This window comes from Puma concolor, chromosome F2 (assembly GCF_028749965.1).
Source record: "Puma concolor isolate L17-30 chromosome F2, mPumCon1.1.hap2, whole genome shotgun sequence".
NCBI classification, from domain to species: Eukaryota; Metazoa; Chordata; class Mammalia; order Carnivora; family Felidae; genus Puma; species Puma concolor.
Window position 1 is genome coordinate 57,890,001 of NC_141684.1, and position 17,692 is coordinate 57,907,692.

Genomic DNA, 17,692 nt, shown 5'->3' on the forward strand with positions numbered 1-17,692 from the left:
AGACAGGGCAGGAGACGAAGTAGCTGAAGTGGGAAACCCAAGCATGCCTGCACCGGGAGGTGTTAAAGCTGAAAACGACAACAGAGACACGCCCACCGTCAGTGCGCCAGCAACAACTGGGGGGGAGGGGGGGGGGGGCGTCGGGTGCTTAGCACCTAAACGGAACGCACCGCCGCACTGCGCACGCGGGGACCTCAGAAAGTTCCAGCAAGAGCCACCCGCACCGGCCTGGCTGGGGTGAGAATCTTTGCTCTGTTCGCTTCAGCCCCCACCGCAATACTGAGGCGATGCAACCTGCACGGTGTAGCAACATTTCGCCCCCCCCCCCCCCCCCCCAGACAAACGCCCTCGTGTTATGAAAGGCAGATGCTTAGAAAAACAACATGCTGGTCAACAACTGTGCTGACTCCTAATGGATACGCTTTGCAAGGTCCCCACTCGGTTACTCACTTTCACCAATTTTTACTCCACCTCTGGGAAGGCCGACTCGCTCGTCCTTCACTTGATAATTACCACCCTCACTAAAAGTAATTGGCTCTCAAATAAAAGGAAATCCATCTGCTTAACTTCCAGTAGAAAAATACATTTACATTAAATAAAGAAGGTGATAAGCTAATTAGATAGCAATAGTAAATGACCCGCTGAAGGCTCCAAAAAACAAATAGCAGTGAAGTCACAGCTATTCATTACTAGGCCTGAGCACGGGGAGGCACGATTTCATTTTTAAGGGTTCAGATCAAGTTATGTATCGCCACTCTGACGATGTGGCTAACAGAGTACTTGAGGGGAATTGAATATATGAACACTCAACTTTATCACCCCCAAGACCTTCTTCTTCCCGGTTTGCTTCTCGTGTGCCAAAACGACTCGAACCCCTTCAGAGAAGGGGAACTAAGTGCTCGGTAGGCAGACACGTGTGGGTTAGACTATGGCTCCCGTGGTAGTGGAAAAGACCTCCGCTGGGCTTCAAGTACTCCGCCGAATGTAGTGGATGGTAATAACCTATTACAGAGCCGTTTTTATGAGCTGGATAGTTGGGTGAGAAACTAAACCACAGCTCAGGAGAGAAAAGGGAATTGTAAAAGTCTGTGCCTTTCCTGAATACATTTTTCCAGAGGCAAATAAAGTTGACTGCAACAGGAACAGACTAGGAGCCTAATGGGTGGTGGTTTGTTCTCGAAGGAGGTAACACTCACTATCAAGCAATCAGAACAAGGGCTGTGATGGAGGCCTAACGGGTTGATGGAAGAACTAACCAGGAGAAGGTGAGTCAAGTTTAAATTATTAGCGTACAACTGTGGAGAAAATGATCGTAGATTTAAGACAACCACCTTTTTAATATTGTTCAGTCTTGCCTCTATGCTAAATTCAACATTTGGGAGAAAGAAGAGAAAAGAAAAGAAAAAAAAGAAAAGAGAAGAGAAAAAAAGAAAAAGGAAAAGAAAAGAGGAAGGAAAGGAAGGGAGGGAGGACGGGAGGAAGGAAGGGGAAACAAAGGAAGAAAGAAAGGAAAACAAGTGATACAAAAACTGCATGCTTCTATTTCTTTCGCTAGGAAAAAAAAACTTCAATTAGACTTCTTCGCCCAGCTGAGAAAGCTTTCTTAGGCTTAACGTTCAAGATATGCCGAAGTCCTCAACATCACTCTCAACTTGACCCTAATCATTATCATATTACTGTCAATTAGCCTAGCTTCTTACTGGCTGCTCTTCTTTGTAACCTTACCACACCCAACTCTTCTCTGACTTGCTTTGGAATAATTTCTGTAGTTGCATCAGTGATAATCTCTAAGGAATTTCCATCATGTCAGAGAACAGTTTCCCGATATCCTCAATGGTAAGTGGGGACAGATGCTAAAAATTCCATTTTTTTTTTTTTTTTTTAAGTAAGAAAATTGAATCTGAAAGCTGTTAGGTGACTTGACAGAGAGAAATCTATGACTCAATGGGAGATGTGGTTTGGGGAAACTAAATTTTATAGCTGCCACTCAAAGTTCCTGTCTAATTGAATTAATTTCAAAAGTTAAAAAATACAAATACTTAAAATGAGAAAGAAAGAAAGAAAGAAAGAAAGAAAGAAAGAAAGAAAGAAAGAAGGAAAGAAAGAACTCCTTGAAAATAACATTGTATTCCAGGAGAAACTGATAGCAAGTATTTACATTTTACAGAAGAATGGTTGTCACATTGGAAACACATTTAAATGAAAATGGTTTAAGATTTGTAGAGGAATGGTAGGAATGAATGAATGAATTCTTGAATCTTTAATCCAGTTTGGTGTGATAGGCTTCTTAGATTCGTGGGACATAGACCAGCCCTAAGAACACTGTCAAGTAATGGAGTTGTTTGGGGGCCACCTAAACCCTCAAGTCCCTTGTCTTCATTCCTACACTACTAGGCCTTGCTTCTTTCCACTTGCCTCTCTATAAAATTTGATTTGCAAGAAAAGAACCAAGGATTTGAATATACCTATTTCTGAAAAGGCTTATTATACACTAGATTAAGTAATTTGGGGTTTCTCTCTGCCATCTATAGTATTCTGATTTCATGATATTCAATGCTATTTTCTATTTAACAGAAGATAATTCATTAAGTCAAAGGAATTAATATCTAATTATAGAATTTCAGGCCTGAGTGATTCAGGTGGAAGGAGCTTTATTAAGAACAGAAGAACCTTCCTTGCATTGCTAGAGTGATACCGTGTTGGTTGGTACTCGGCTTCTTTTGCCTACTCATGAAGCCAGCCTTAGTTTTAGGTCTAGTTCAACTAGACTTCATACTCAATTACACCTCTCTCCACCTAACTGCTTTTGCCCCCTACCTCTAAGAAAATTGCTGGCTTGCCTGTCTGACATGATAAAATTTAAGATGAGAAATTTTAAGGAACTAAAAGACTTAAAACAGCAGTGGTAGTTAGAAAACAAAATGGATCAATACTTTTGGACCCAGCCTTTCCCATCAGATGGGGTCTACACATTCCTATCGGAAGATCATATAATGAAATGCCATGAAAATTTTTAGAAGACCGTAATAGCAATCCTAACTCCTATAGTCAAAGACCAGCAGGGGTTTTCAGGAATTCAACATCTTGAGGAGTAATCTGAGTTAAATAATCGGCTATTAAGTAAAAATTTTAGAAGAGATGCAAATGAAGGGTAATGAACAATGAACATTGGGCCTACAGCAAAAATATAAGCTCATAAAACAGGCCGTAGCCAACTGATGCATGAACATCGGAAACAGAAGAGAAAAACTGATACAGAATAAGTGGTAGTAACTATAAACTAAATGCATGTCTAATTTTAAGTCTGTTACCAAGTTATAGTGCTAAAGATGTTTTGTTCCTGTTCCCTAACTCCTACTCCAGTTCTTTGAAATTTCGCTGAGACATAAACATTTTTCTGCAGATAATCTCCTATTATCATTAGTTTGTTTGGTTTGATTCTCCTGAAACAGCTGCCTCTTCCTGAAAGTTCTGCTTTTGGAAGAAAATACTTGCCTCACAATGAACTTAGATATAGTTATTTTCCCAGGTTTCCTTGATCTAGGTCTCCCAGAGGGAAAATTTCTTTTTGAGGTGAAAATAAAACTTATTATGTATATGGGGCCAAAGATAATTGTGCTAAAATTACTCTTATCTAGATTTACCCCAAATGTGCTGGTAAATTATATTGAAGTATGAGAAAAATGCAAAAGGCATGTTCTAAAGTTCCATTTAAGGAAATTGAGTTAGACAGTATTTCCAAACACTAATGGAAGATATAAAAATTAGATGCTGCTGAAAATGACAAAGTAAATAAGTTAAAAATAGAAAATCAAGTTATTTTTCTAATCATCTTGAGCAAAATGCCAAAGGAAGCCAACATCCTAAAGGACAAAATGTAAATTTTTCTATTTTTTTCTAGTTTTCTAATTTTTTCTAATTTTTTCCAGGTATACAGGCATGTGCTTTTCTATTGCCACTTGCTCTTTTTGCATATGGTCATGATAGAAAAAGGCAAATGTGGAATTTTTTTAAGCAGAAAATAATTCATTTTATTAGCAAATGAGTAATAGTGATTAGTAATACTGAAGAGAGGGTCGGAATATCATTCAGGAAATCATTCAGGAAACAGGCACGCATGATGTATATTATTCCTGAAAGAGCCTTCTTACGATCTTGAAAGACTAAATAATTTGAAGATTTGTTGGAAGCAAGGTAAGCATTAAAGCTGGTAAGCTAGAAGGGCCATTCTGCCCAAAATAGAATAAAATGGGTGATGAAACGAGGTTAATAAACACTAAAACTGAACGTGTGCATTGCAACTTAAATCAATTTTGGGGTGTAGCCTTTGGAATCAGACATTACTTTATGGCACATCTCATATTCTGTGGAGTTCCTTTTTAGTGATTTCTTCAGGATTAAAACCCTCAGGTTTGCCTTCAAAGGGATGGGGTATCTTAAAATGAAGCTTTTTCTATAATGAAATCCCATTAATGTAGGCCCAAGATGAACATGTCATAAGCTCAAAGTTTGCTCATATATATATTTCAAGCTGGTTGCAAGAGCCCAGGGCATGTGAGAAACACAAGAAGTCATTTTCTCCTTTTGATTCCACTTAGCTGGTATGTCTACTTCTCCCATAAAGCGAGGGAGATTTTTGTTTGATGAGAAATAACACAGTAGAAAGATGATGATAGAAAGATGGAGAACCCCAGCTCCACCCTATGAGATAATTAAAAGATTCAGCATTACCCACCGCAGGTAAATTAGCCTAAAACTGATGTGAACTGTAAGTGGGGGAACTGAGGTTCTCAGACAGGGTCCTGCTGGTACCTCTGCTGTGTTAATGTTTAAAATCCATAGCAAACAAGAACAAATGCAAGAGAAGTTGCAAATTCTAGCAAGTATATTCACGGACCTTTTCTCTTTGTAACACTCTCTGGTCTGTTTTGGCCCACGATTGAATAAGGCAACAAGTTCATAGCACCGGATTCCTCAGTTCCCCATGCGTTTATACTGCTCACGGAAGAGATGCCTCCAACATCCTTCTGCACCTCTGATACTTACACACAGAGCCCACCTTTCCAGGGGGGAGGATGTAAATTATATTTATGGTGAGTTGAATGAGGAGAAAGGGTAGGCTATTTAAGTATTTCATAAACATTTCTCTCCTCCCTTCTCACCTTCTCTCATATAGGCCCTCTGGGTACCGGTTTCAGAGTGACAAATCAGAAGGGTGGTCAGGGAAGCACCCGCTCTACAAGCAAGGCCTGTGATCCAGCGGAGAGAAAACAAGATGCTTTGGCTGCCGTATAGGGGGTAACTACACACTCAGCAGCCATCCAAACAGACTTGTAGATGAACACGGACACTTAAACTGTTCCTAGTGCGTGGAAAATATCAAATTATACTCTATTTTTCATAATACTTCATTTACTATTTTACATAACTGTAAATTTTACATAACTGCCCATAGGAGCTTTTCCACATCAGACATTATGTGGAAAAATCTCTATTTTACATAACTGATCCTACGCGTTTTTCCACATAAGACCTTTTTCTATGTGTCAATAATCACAGTGATACGTGACACAGGACTGGAAGACTAACATATTCATATGCAAAAAAAAAAAAAATCAAGCACTGCATTATTCTTAAAACAATTACTTCTGTGGGCGCCCCGGTGGCTCAGTCAGTTGAGTGTCTGACTTGAGCTCAGGTCATGATCTCCCAGTTCGTGAGATTGAGCCCCACATTGGGCTCACTGCAGGCAACAAGGAGCCTGCTTTGGATCCTCTGTCCCCTTCTCTCTCTGCCCCTCCCCTGCTTGCACTCTCTCCCTCTCTCAAAAATAAATAAAACATTAAAAAAAAAACCCAATTATATTTGACTTAATTTAAATGTACAAACAAAACATGCAATTATAGCTCTCACATTTTAAGGCCCCAAGAATAACCACCAGATAATTAAGCCCAAAATACTACTTAGAGGCAAAGTAGTTGGTATGATAGTTATGGAGAGTTACAGGGAGGGCCACTGCAGAATCGTTCTTGAGCACATTCCCATATGTGTAGATTGATTCTGCTTCTCTCCAATGCCAATTAGTCATTCGGGACGGGGGACCCAGAGGAGACAGCAGTTGGGCAAGGGGCCATTCGATATCATTGTTTTCATGTCTCCCAAGCTGAAAGTTAAAATAGGAGTATCTTCCCACAATCACATGGCAATTTTGGTTTTTATAAGAGAAAGATGAAATCAAAAAGTTTGAAATTTATGTAAAAGTCCAATTTGTGAAAATGAAAACAGTTCAGTGTGTTTTAGAAACTTTCTGGATTTGCAATGAGCTCATTCTAGATAATGTCAAAATGTCCTTGTAAAAAAGGAAGACATCGCTGTTTTTTCTTTGTTTTGTATGAAAAACATCACTGTGAATTTGAAAAATAAAACGTACTTTAGGGAAGAAATTAGAAGAGGACCTTTTTGTTTCTGTTTTGCATAATATGTAATGTTTATATAACATATAAAACAGTGAGTTTGGCTGTGCGATTGCCTAGTGCACTACAGTCAAGCTTTTTCAACCCAATATAATTGGATACCTATCCTTATTCGCAAAATCGAAACTGCCTAAGTTCTATTTCTCTTGATGAACACAGAATTGGGTTCATCATCTGGGGTTGCCTCAAACGACTTTACAGTTTAGTTATAACTTAATTATAGACCTGGGGTAGGGGTGGGGATAAAAAGTCATAGAGTTAATATCAATATATTTCTAAGGCTGTAAATTTACTTAAATAACAAGAAAAGACTGATGCTACAAAAATAAAAATCTTATAGCAATGCTAAGTTGCAAATTATCACAGAAGTCATATTTTTAGGAATTAAACTTTGAAGGTAAGTTTGTTATCTGTTAGGTGTAACGTAGGTGAATTCCTGTGTCTAGAGGACCTTGAAGTTTTGAACTTCCTGGTACTTCAGAAGAAAAAACAAAACAAAAAAACCCAAAAACCAAACGAAACTTTTCCTTGGAAAGAACATAAATTAAGATCCAAAATATGTATTATTTAATGCTTTGCTTTATTAATATGTATATCAAATATTATGCCACGTTTGTGCTAAAATGCCATTTGAAATCAGTATTAAAATGATTATAGAAAAAGAATACTTCTAAGACCCAAGGGTGTAATGATACAGATAATTAATGTATTTCTGAGACACTGCTATGACCCACCTAGTCTTTATTCTTCTGTATACGCTCAGGTTGACTCACTTCCTGGTTCTTAATTATAGCCAGTAAAATATATATTTCAAATAATGTAAAGGTTTCACTTCCTGAAATGAAAAGAGACCCAGATGTACCCCGTCCTTGGTCACCTGTGACCGGCTGCCTAATATTAACTTAATAATTAGTCTGACTCTCCTGGAAAGGACTTACTGTTTGAATTTTGTGGAAATCCAGGCAAGGAGGATGGACCATTCATTCCAGGGAGCAGAACCGGAGGGAGGCCGGGGAGTCCTGGGTAGGCCGCCGGCAGACTGATGCCATGGAGGGAGCCGCTGTCCATCATGCCTGGCTGCTGCACCGCTAAGCCCAGCACATCTGAAGCTTTCTTGATACGATCAAGTTCTTGCTGTGCCATCAGCTGTCGAACGGTGGTCGGAGCCAAGTAATCTTTCTCCCGATCGAGCTGGCTCCCCACGGTCTCCCTCACTTTTGAAATGTGCTGTTTGGAGAAAATATGATCTCTGATGGACAAGCGGGCAGAGTACTTCACCCCGCAGAGGGTACATTCCGGTTTGGTGCCTTCTGTTCCACTTTGATTAATCATGAAAGGCTTCCCTATGTTAATTTTAAACTTCTTTTCCTTTGCCCTTGCATTTTGGAACCACACCTGGACCACGCGTTTGGGCAGGCCAATCTCATTGCCTAACATCTCACATTCTTGCATGGTGGGAGTTCGGTAGTCACTGAAGCAAGCCTTGAGAACCTTGAGTTGAAGATTGCTCATTTGGGTTCTGAAACGCTTGTGACCTGGTCGATCGTTGCTTTTGGATTTAAAAGGATTGCTGGATCCAAAGGGATTCGGTGAACTCGGGTCTGCTATGCTGGATGTTTCGCTGCGGTCGGCATTGTCATCGGGGTCATCTGTGATATAAAAGCTTTGGTCGTGGTCGCCGTCCTTATCGTTGAAATGGATGGAGGGACTCGTGAGAGAGAAGAGAAATTTTTCATCGCAGACCTCCGTGGTGGGTGTGGTCGCGGGTTTTGGCAAAGGGTCCAGAGTTTTGGGCTCTTTAGGAGATAAAGCTGGCTTCACATCTCCGGAACTTCCCGTGGTGCTTTCCATCTCAGCGGTGCCCTCGTCGCCGGTGGTGGCGTCACTGATTGCTGTATTAATCGATGAAGTCTCATCAAAATCAGTTTTATTTTGATCATACCCTGCCTCAGCAGGAGGGGCATTTAAATTCTCTACATCCTCAGAACATTCTGCTTTAAAAGAGGAAGGGCTTAGAAGATTCTTCGGCGACAGCTCTGCGGTTTTGCTCACAGGCGTGGACACTGTGGAAGCCAATTCGTTCTCGCTTGATAGATCCATTTTAGTTAGCGGCAGAGACGGATAATCAAAATAAATGTATTTCTGAGGGCTCTCTCCCCCATCTTCTGCTGATATCAAAGGGCTTGGTGGCAAGCTGTAACCCGCCTGCTTTCCTTCATTCCAGTGCCGAGAGCGGATGTGGCTTTCTAAGGCTGACTTTGCCTTGAACAGGGCTCGACAGAAAGGACACCGTTTGTGGGACTGTGCTGGGCCCACTGCCCGGAACTGGCCTTTCCTTTCTCGAGCTCGGGTGTTCTGGAACCAGACTTGCACGACCCGTTTCTTCAGCCCCACTTCTCGTGCAATATGATCAAGCATTTTCCTGGTAGGGTTGGAATCCAGCAAGTACTTCTCATAGAGTATTTCCAGTTGTTCCGGGGTGATCGTGGTTCTCAAGCGTTTATCGCGGTGTTGGTCCTCACCGCTGTTTCCTCCCTCCTTTTCACTGCAAGCATTGTCCTCTTTGTCATCCAGTTTCCTTTTCAGAGAAGCAGCGACTGTCGCGGGCGCTGTGGCGTGGGAGGAGCCGGTCTGAGGTGGCATCTGTGCCAGAGAACCACTCAGCAGCTGTCCGGTCATCAGCGGGTTGTTGGGGTCGAATATCATGTAGGGCATATCCATGGGCCTTTCCAAGAATGGTGAGTGGAGGAATTGGTTTTGAGCAGCAAGGAAGTGCATGTGCTGGTGCTCCTGCCAGAGTTCCAGAGTGGGGAAGGCAACCGTACACTGATCACATTGGTATTGTAGTAACTGTGGAGGTAGACTGTTCTGGAGAGAAGTCATGGAAATCTGCAGTGGGCTGGAAGGGACCGGGGTCTGCGAGGCTGACGGAGGTCTTCCGACGAGTGGGGGTTGTTTCGGTGGCTGTGGCTGTGGCGGAGCTGCCGAGGTCTGGGGTGGGTCTGAGGAGGTTGACGCTGATGGCAGGGCTGGCTTGCTGCCTTGAGAAGGGGGAGAGGGGTCCCTCTGCTTTGGCTTTTCTGTGGGATATTCGGGTCTTGGAGAGGTCTTCTCCAGGTCCGGTTTGGGTGACGGGATCAAGGGGGTGCTCGTCCCGGAGCCAGAGCTCGCTGCAGGGGCAGCGGGGTTTTTGGCCGCGTCCGTCTGACCAGACGCTGTGCAGTGCTTATACACCACTTGATCGGTGGCATCCATGGAGTCTTCGGTTTGGCTCTCATCTTGGGCATCATCATCTTCATCCTTGTAACACTGCTTCTTCTGATGCGTAATCAAGTCAAAGATCCGGGGGAAAACCACATTGCACTTTTTACACTGGTACTGCATGTTGCTTGTTCGAATATACCGTTCGTTAGTGAGTTCCCTCTTCTCGTTGTCTTTCGTTTCTGCTTGGTTCTCGTAACTCTTGCGTGCTTTCTGACGAGCATTCTGGAACCACACGACAATCACCCGGGTGGGGAGATTGAGAACAGTGGAGAGTTGTTCTATTTCATCATCCTTTGGGTAAGCGTTTGTGTCAAAGAAGTCTTGGAGAACCCTAAGCTGGTAGTCGGTAAATCTCGTTCTAGAAGACCTTTTGCTGAACGACGCATCCGATTTGTAATGTTCTAAAGAGGAGGGCTGTGGATCAATTCGGATATCTTCCAAAACAGTTATGGGAGGGTTACTGAAGTTGTAGGGTGAATCCTTGTTTCGCTGCCGTTCCTTAAAAAGCGTATTTCGAAACCAGTGCTTGATAACTTTTTGAGAGAGGCCCGATTTCTCCGCCATTTCTTGGATCTGCTCTTCACTCGGGGAATTGTTGATGTCGAAGTAAGCCCTCAGGATTTTTAGCTGGTCGTCGGTAATTCTTGTCCGCGGGCGTTTGAACTGAGAATGCCTTAAGAAGTTGGGATCTATTCCGAGCTGCTGTTGGCAAAGCTGAGTGAGATCGGCAGACAGAGTGTCCATCTGGGGCAGCTGCAGGGCGAGCTGGGGAGGGAGTGCCGGGTGCTGCACGGGCTGCATCATAATGGAAGGAAAGAGTGGAAGGTCCAGAGAAACAGGCAGCTGGACCTGGGGGGGAGCCGAAGGGGGAGGGGGCGGGGGAGGGGGCGGGGGAGGGGGCGGGGGTGGTGGCGGAGGGGGAGTGGGTGGTGGTGCTTGCAGAGGAGTGGAAACCGTGCTTGGGAGTTTCACGGGACCCAAGGAAGAAGGCTGTGGAGGAGCTGGAGGCAGAGGAGGCGGGGGAGGGGGAGGAGGTGGCGTTTCTGGCGAAGATGGCGAAATTGGATACAGCTTGTCATAGGCCTCCCTGTACTGACGAGCAAATTTTTCTAGTGCTCCGTATGGAAAAAATTGCCCGTGGACATGTTCTTGGTGACTCTTCAAAATAAGAACATTGGAAAACAACTTGCCACACGTCCCGCATTCCAGTTTGTCAGTGTTTTCCCCTTCACCACTTTTGCCCTTCTTCTGTACCTTCTGCCTGTTTTCGTTGTACTGGATGACCAGTTCAAAACCAAAGTTTTCCAATAAAGCCTTGGCTGCATTTCCTCTGGCCCCCGAAGCTATTCGGGGCGGCGGGATGCAGGGTTCGGAGGATTTTTGCTTCTTGAGGTCTTTGCCTTCTTTGAGTCCTTCGCCTTCGCTGGAATATTCTTGCTTTGGCTTTTCTTGCTTTTCAGCATTCTCTTCTGCCTCCTTGTAAGACGGCCCGTCCTTCAGGACAGGGCAGTCTGAACTGGCTCCGCTCGTCTGCTCTTGTTTCAATAATTTGCTTGCTGCCTGCTGCTGCTGCTGTTGCTGCTGCTGCTGTTGCTGCTGCTGCTGTTGCTGCTGCTGCTGCTGCTGCTGCTGCTGCTGCTGCTTCTGGGGCTGCAGCTGGGGCTGGCTGGCCTGGTACTGTTGTGCTTGTTGCTGTAGTATTTGCAGTTGAGTTTGGCCAACGTGGTGCTGGGTTTGAATCTGCTGCTTCAAGTCTTCCAGCAAGGATCCAGCCATTCCTGTCATGCCGGGCATGCCAAACGTGGCCGAGCCGGGCAAGCCCAGATCTGGCCCCAAGCTGAACTCCGTCCCAGGGATGTAGAATGGGAAGAGAAACTGAGGCTGCTGAAACTGCAACAGAGCTTCTGGGGTCATAGGGAAATGAGGCAAAAAGGCGGGGTTTAGAAACTGAGGCTGAAAGAACGCCGCCTGCTGTTGTAACTCGTGCTGTAACTGCATCTGGATTTGTGCTGGTGACTGCAGTGGGTGATGGGTAGGCTGGGCAGAGATCAATTCCGGAGTTTGCTTTTTATTTAATTCTTTGGCATCTAAGTGGGCATCTTTGCTGCTTACTGTCGCTAAACTCATGGAATCTAGCATCCCTTGGCCGGGACTACTGTTGGCCGCCATGCCGTGCCCACCAGCCACGTGGCCGCTCGGCTCCAGCTTGGCAGCCCTCGCCTTCGTCTGGTGGAGCACGGACCTCATATGGATTTCCAGTGTCGAGCTTTGGCTGTACGCAACGTTGCAGATGCTGCACTTATAGGGTTTGTTATCTGTGCTGCTGTTGGTTTCTTGCGGAACAGGACTGGAGGCTTCCTGCAAAACCTTCTTCAACTTATGCAGATGAGAAACTGAATTATAATGGACCAAGAGAATGTTCTTTTGGGTGAACGACTCTTTACACACTGTACATTTATACGGGCGGGATGGATCCAGGAATTTTTCCATCGTAAAATTTGGCCCTTTTCTAAAAGGTAAGGTCCGCTTTGGTTCGGAGCCCATGTCATCAGGAATAGAGCTACTGTCGCTTCCTACGGGACTTGCCTTCCCTTCGTGGTCCACCTCATACTCTCTCTCCATTTCCTGCTCCAGGGCATGGTCGTCCTGTGCCATAGGTTCGCTCTCCGCCCAAAGTTCACCATTCACGGGCAAGGAGGCATACAGCTGCTGAAGTTCAGCTTCACTCAGCTCGGGGTGGCCTGCTTCCAAGTGTTTTTTTAAAGCCTGGAATGTACGGAAACTACGCTGGCAGAGATTACACATCGTCGCAGCCCGAATCGCGTGATACTGGGAATGTATCTGAAGCTTCTGCATAGTCTTGAAAGCCAGACTGCAGTGGTTACAGCGATACTTATAAACGTGGCGGTCTGACACTGAGAGTGGTTGCCTTTTTTGCTGCTCACTCAGCTGGTCTTGGAGAGCGTCAGGGACTTTCACATCCTTACTGCTATTTTTATTCCAGTCTGACACTTCCATGGGTTCTTTAGTTGGTTTCTGCTCCTCACTCTTTATTTCCACGCTAGCCTTTGAATCGTCAAGACCTGCCGCACTTTTGTCATCCACTGGACTCTCGCCTGTGTAGAAGAAAGCACAAATAGGTCGCTTACCGGAAGAAAGCCTACTGCTTAAATGCCAGTAAATATCGTTAGGTGGGAACCTCTAAAGATTTCCGCTTAGTTGATTCTTTGAAGAAATATTTACTGAGCAGCTACTATGTGCCAAGCACTGTGCTTGGTGCCGGGCATGAACAAGAAATCACCCCCGACCTCAGGGAATTTCAGGAGAGGAAAAAAGGCAAGTCAAAGGTAATTACAGTATGCTGCAATCAGCATGATATCAAGGGCCATAACCTCAGTGTTCAGGAATTAGGACACACAGACTATTCTTGGTCATCGACACTTAAGTCCCCCGAGGGCAGTAACAGATGAACAGATAGATCCAAAATATGCCTTGGAAAATGTTACTCTTGGAAACACCACAGTTTTTTCCCTCTCTGCTTAAAAACAAACAAACAAACAAACAAAAACCTTTGATAGTCACAATCCTGGATTGTCCCCACAAATGCGTGCCCCTGAGCGTGTTTTCCCCTAGATCTTGCTCCCAGGCTGGCGTACCTGAATATTTCCCAGATGCCTCAGCTGTGATGGCTGCAGATGTGTCCCGCTCCGATTTCTCAGAGGCAGCTGCTGGCAGTAGCAAACTGTTCGGCATCATCACATCAGGCACAGGCACCTGTGAGAACCACAGGTGTTCATGTCAAATGTAGCCCAGAAATCAGACTCCATCACATCTGCATTTGGCAGGAGCATAACCCACTTAACATTTTTCCAAACGAAAGCAGGGACATTTTGTGGATCTTACAGGCCAAGGCTATCGCTTTGAATTTTAGATCAATGGTGTTGCGATGCTGTATTCTTCTTTTATTTTTTAAACTACGATTTGAAGGTTTTTGTAGGTCTGTTGTTTTAAAATGATAACCAAGAAATTTTGAAACTCCGCATGCCCACATGAGTCATTTAGTTAACATAACAGATAAAAAGTAAGACGGTAAAATACACTACTGAAGGGGCGCCTGGGTGGCTCAGTCGGTTAAGCGTCCAGCTTCGGCTCAGGTCATGATCTCACGGGCTGTGAGTTCGAGCCCCGCATCGGGCTCCGTGCTGACAGCTCAGAGCCTGGAGCCTGCTTCGGATTCTGTGTCTCCCTCTCTTTCTCCCCTTCCCTTGCTCGCTCTGGGTCTTTCTCTCTCAAAAATAAACATTTTTTAAAAATTTTAAAAATTTGCTACTGAATATGCTATGCCTTATATCATTTTTTTTTTTTTCCTCCAGAAGCAAAAGAGAGAACAAATGGGCCTTGGTTGTGATTTCCATAACACAGTCTGTAAGAGAGCTTTAAGTGGGCAGAAAAAATAAATTCCTCAACCAACAATTACAGATTTTGCACTGAGACTTTTGCAGAGAACATGTCACACGTGCATCAACATGCGGTATCCTTACTGTCATAAGCAGCTTCTCCACACAATCCGGAGACACACTGTGCAAATGCGTCAGATGCAGCTGGAGGTGCATTTTGTTGCTGAGGACGTCCTGACAGAGCGGACAGCAGATGACCGGCTGCACCGAGTGCTGTGACAGGACATGCATCTGGATACGACTTTGGTCCCTACTATTGTAGTTGCAATAAGGACACTGAAAGAACTGGAGAATATGGAATAAACATGGCCGCTGTTAGTTGATGCCCTCAGATGACTTCAGAACATTAGAAGTAACACCAAGAGTTCGTTATGCTGCTGATCACAGTATCTACATACACTTCAACAGCATGAAATCGTGTGGGGCTCGATAACCATCAGGAGCAACAACAACAACAACAATAACAGTAACAATGATAATAATAATAGTCAACAATAACAACAGTAACAACGATAATAATAATAATAAACAGGTTTACACAGCAAAGGGAAGAAACGTATCTACCTGCTCGTGACAGAATTTGTTGTCCTCTGCAGGTTTTGATCTTTTTGTCGCAACATCCTCTTCTTTCGCCAGCAGGAGTGGCTGGGTCCCCCCTCCCACACTGACTTTTAGCTCCTTTTCTGGTGTGATTATTCCTGATTCCCAAAAAAAGAATAGAACACCTCAATTTTAAAAGACTAACAATATCAAATTCTGAAAAATTACATGTTTTTCAAATAGCTCTGACTCTAAATCCACTGAATCCTTAAAATGACTGAACAAACACTTTTAAATGATGGTAATCTCAAAAGGCAAAAAGCACACTTCTTTTTATCTACTAAGTGGACTTTATAAATATATTTTAAAATGTACTTCTGTCTCATGTTTAGATAACCCTAGGTGACCTTGAAAGATTCATCCAGAACACATGCTCTCTGGTGTCTCAGGATGCCTTTATCACATTAAAGCTAATCTACTCCCATTCACAAATGCTAACTTGGAAAATAGTTCCTTTGACTAACATTTAATTACTTATCTTTTTTCTAAAATCCTTGGACACTGAAAACATTTCAAAATACTGAGAAGAACTGACTAGTTATAATTCAGAAACTAAGCTAATATTATTACGTGGTGTGTACAGGATTTAAAAATTACATATCTGTCACTGCTTTTTGCGATTTACGTTTCACTTCAGATGTTTCAGCAGTTGGCCGTAAACATAACATTATGGCCCGGATCTCAAGAAGACAATTGTTTTATGAGGTTAATCCGAATATTCGGTGTTAAAGATGGTTTAGAATTTTGCCTAGATGAACAATGTAATGTGCAGGGGCTTCACACACATCAAAGAAAAGAGTGCAATTCTAATTTCCCAATCTAACAGAAAATTCTTTCCAGCATCAATTTTCCCGATAATCTCCTCTGTGAGGCTGGATATTACAGCGACATTGGGTAGGCATGTCACATACATCTCACGACAAACACAAAACCTCATTTACCATCCATTCCAATCTCATCATAGCGCGGCATCATCTGACCTTTTTTCTGCTGTTTATTATGAGTATTTCTAATTTTAACTTTCAATTTTCACCATCTTCCAGTCAATTTGCAACTAAATTATTTCCAGGGTGAGGACACTATCACTGGACAACTGGGTGCAAATACATCTTGAAATGCAATGAAGCTAAACCATTGATTGCTATCAGACCCCGCGTAAATATAGAGTCTAGGCGTAATCTGATTGTATGCTGTGCATGAAGATTTATCTTGATTTTTTTCAATCCACATACGGTTCATATAAATGAACAAATTGCACCTTATTGCAAAATAACCCAGTTTTAATTTAAAAATAAGGTCAAGGATGTTATGGAAACAAAGTAAAAATGAACCAAAAAATATGTTCTTTTTCTAACCTGAATAGAGATGCGTGTTTTTTACCATATACATTTTAGGAATTTCACATTCAGAAAGAAATTTAAAAGTAAGGTGACTCTGAAGAGACCAAAATTAAAAAAAATAGAAGTTAAATGACACAACGACGACAATTTTATTCCCTCGAGGTTTGTGGTAGGTACAGAATTAGCACTATGTTTCAACAAATTACACTGCTATTGATTTCTGGATTTACAAACATTAGATTTTATTTGAATTAGTTCATTTGTCCTGTATATACATATGCCTTGGAGAAATTTAGATTCTTTGTAAATATTTGAAAAAAATGATTTATCATATTTGTATTCGAATGAACTTAAATTTGAGACTGACTGAAGAATTTCATTCCATTGATTAAACAATACCCAAGTACTTGATATCCAAAAGTTAGGTCAAAAACAGGAATGTTTATCTCAGAATTAATTCTGGCATCAAAAAATATGTTTCTCCTCCTCAAAACAGCCTTTTTGCTATTGTTTTAAAAGTGTGAAAAATAACATTAGGAAGACACTATGCTATATAGTATCTTGCAAATAAAACTTACTCCCTATGGTGTCAGATCAAGTTCTATAAAATGATTGTCATTTAAATCAGCAAATGTCTACCAGTTGCTTTCTCCTGTGGAACTGAAAGAGTTTTCTTAAAGAGTTCCTTATTAATGAGTAAGAATACATTCCCTTAAAAAGAGTAATACTATGTCATATTCCCTTATCATTCTTTTGTGTACGTGGTAGAATTAGACATGACCAAATAATAAGTTGGTCCAATTTCCTATGCTATCAAAAACTGTCACACGCCAGTTAAAAGATAATCTCCATGACTCTGGTTGCTTGCGGGCCCTATGGAACATCAGCTATAGAATAAACCTCCCATGAACTTCTAAATCTATTAAATTTGTAGCTATGGCCTTATTTTCATAAGCTTATATATCCTAATGTTAGTACTATAAAGGATCAAAAATATTGCTTTCATGGTTTGAAACATTTTACTAAGTAAATTTTACAATTTACTACATTTGCTATAGGTTGGTGAAAATATTTGGTATAAATAATCCATATTCTTATTTTTACCTTATTAATATTCATCAACAACATATTATACTGTTAATATTCATCAACAGTATATTCTACTGTTTTTAATTTAGTAACATACCGTGTTGTAGCAAGGAAGCAAAGAGTTAAATTTTAGGGCCATTACTTCATAGCCATTGCTGTCACTGTTGGCTATAGTATTCCACCCAATATATGTGTCAGCTTCAATATTTTTTGGCTAATTAACTTAGTTAATTAAACCATGATCTTAATGTAAGCTAGGAACTTCCTAAAGACCATCTTATTTTAAATTAAAAAGAAGTTATAAATAAAGGCTGCCTCCCCCCATTTAGCCAAGCACCCCAGAAATAGATGCCATTGATAAGAAGAAGCAGAGAAAACTGAGATGTAATAACATAACAAGAACAGACTCTTGAGGATAAGGGAGGTCATCAAGATTATTTGCAAAGAGGATGGAAGTTACATTTTATGC

General features: G+C 42.3%; 1 protein-coding gene across 4 annotated transcripts in view; it reads right to left on the minus strand.

The window, feature by feature from the left end:
* Positions 1-17,692, minus strand: part of ZFHX4 (zinc finger homeobox 4) — a 183,769-nt gene that overhangs the window by 4,178 nt on the left and 161,899 nt on the right. For all 4 annotated transcript variants that reach the window (XM_086695717.1, XM_086695718.1, XM_086695714.1 and 1 more), the window contains exons 7-11: positions 14,759-14,892; positions 14,279-14,479; positions 13,394-13,511; positions 7,412-12,853; positions 1-68 (exon numbers count right to left, since the gene is read on the minus strand). The exon at positions 1-68 is cut by the window's left edge and continues 4,178 nt beyond it. In XM_086695717.1, coding sequence (XP_086551843.1) covers positions 1-68; positions 7,412-12,853; positions 13,394-13,511; positions 14,279-14,479; positions 14,759-14,892 — 5,963 coding nt within the window. The remainder of the gene's footprint in view (positions 69-7,411; positions 12,854-13,393; positions 13,512-14,278; positions 14,480-14,758; positions 14,893-17,692) is intronic.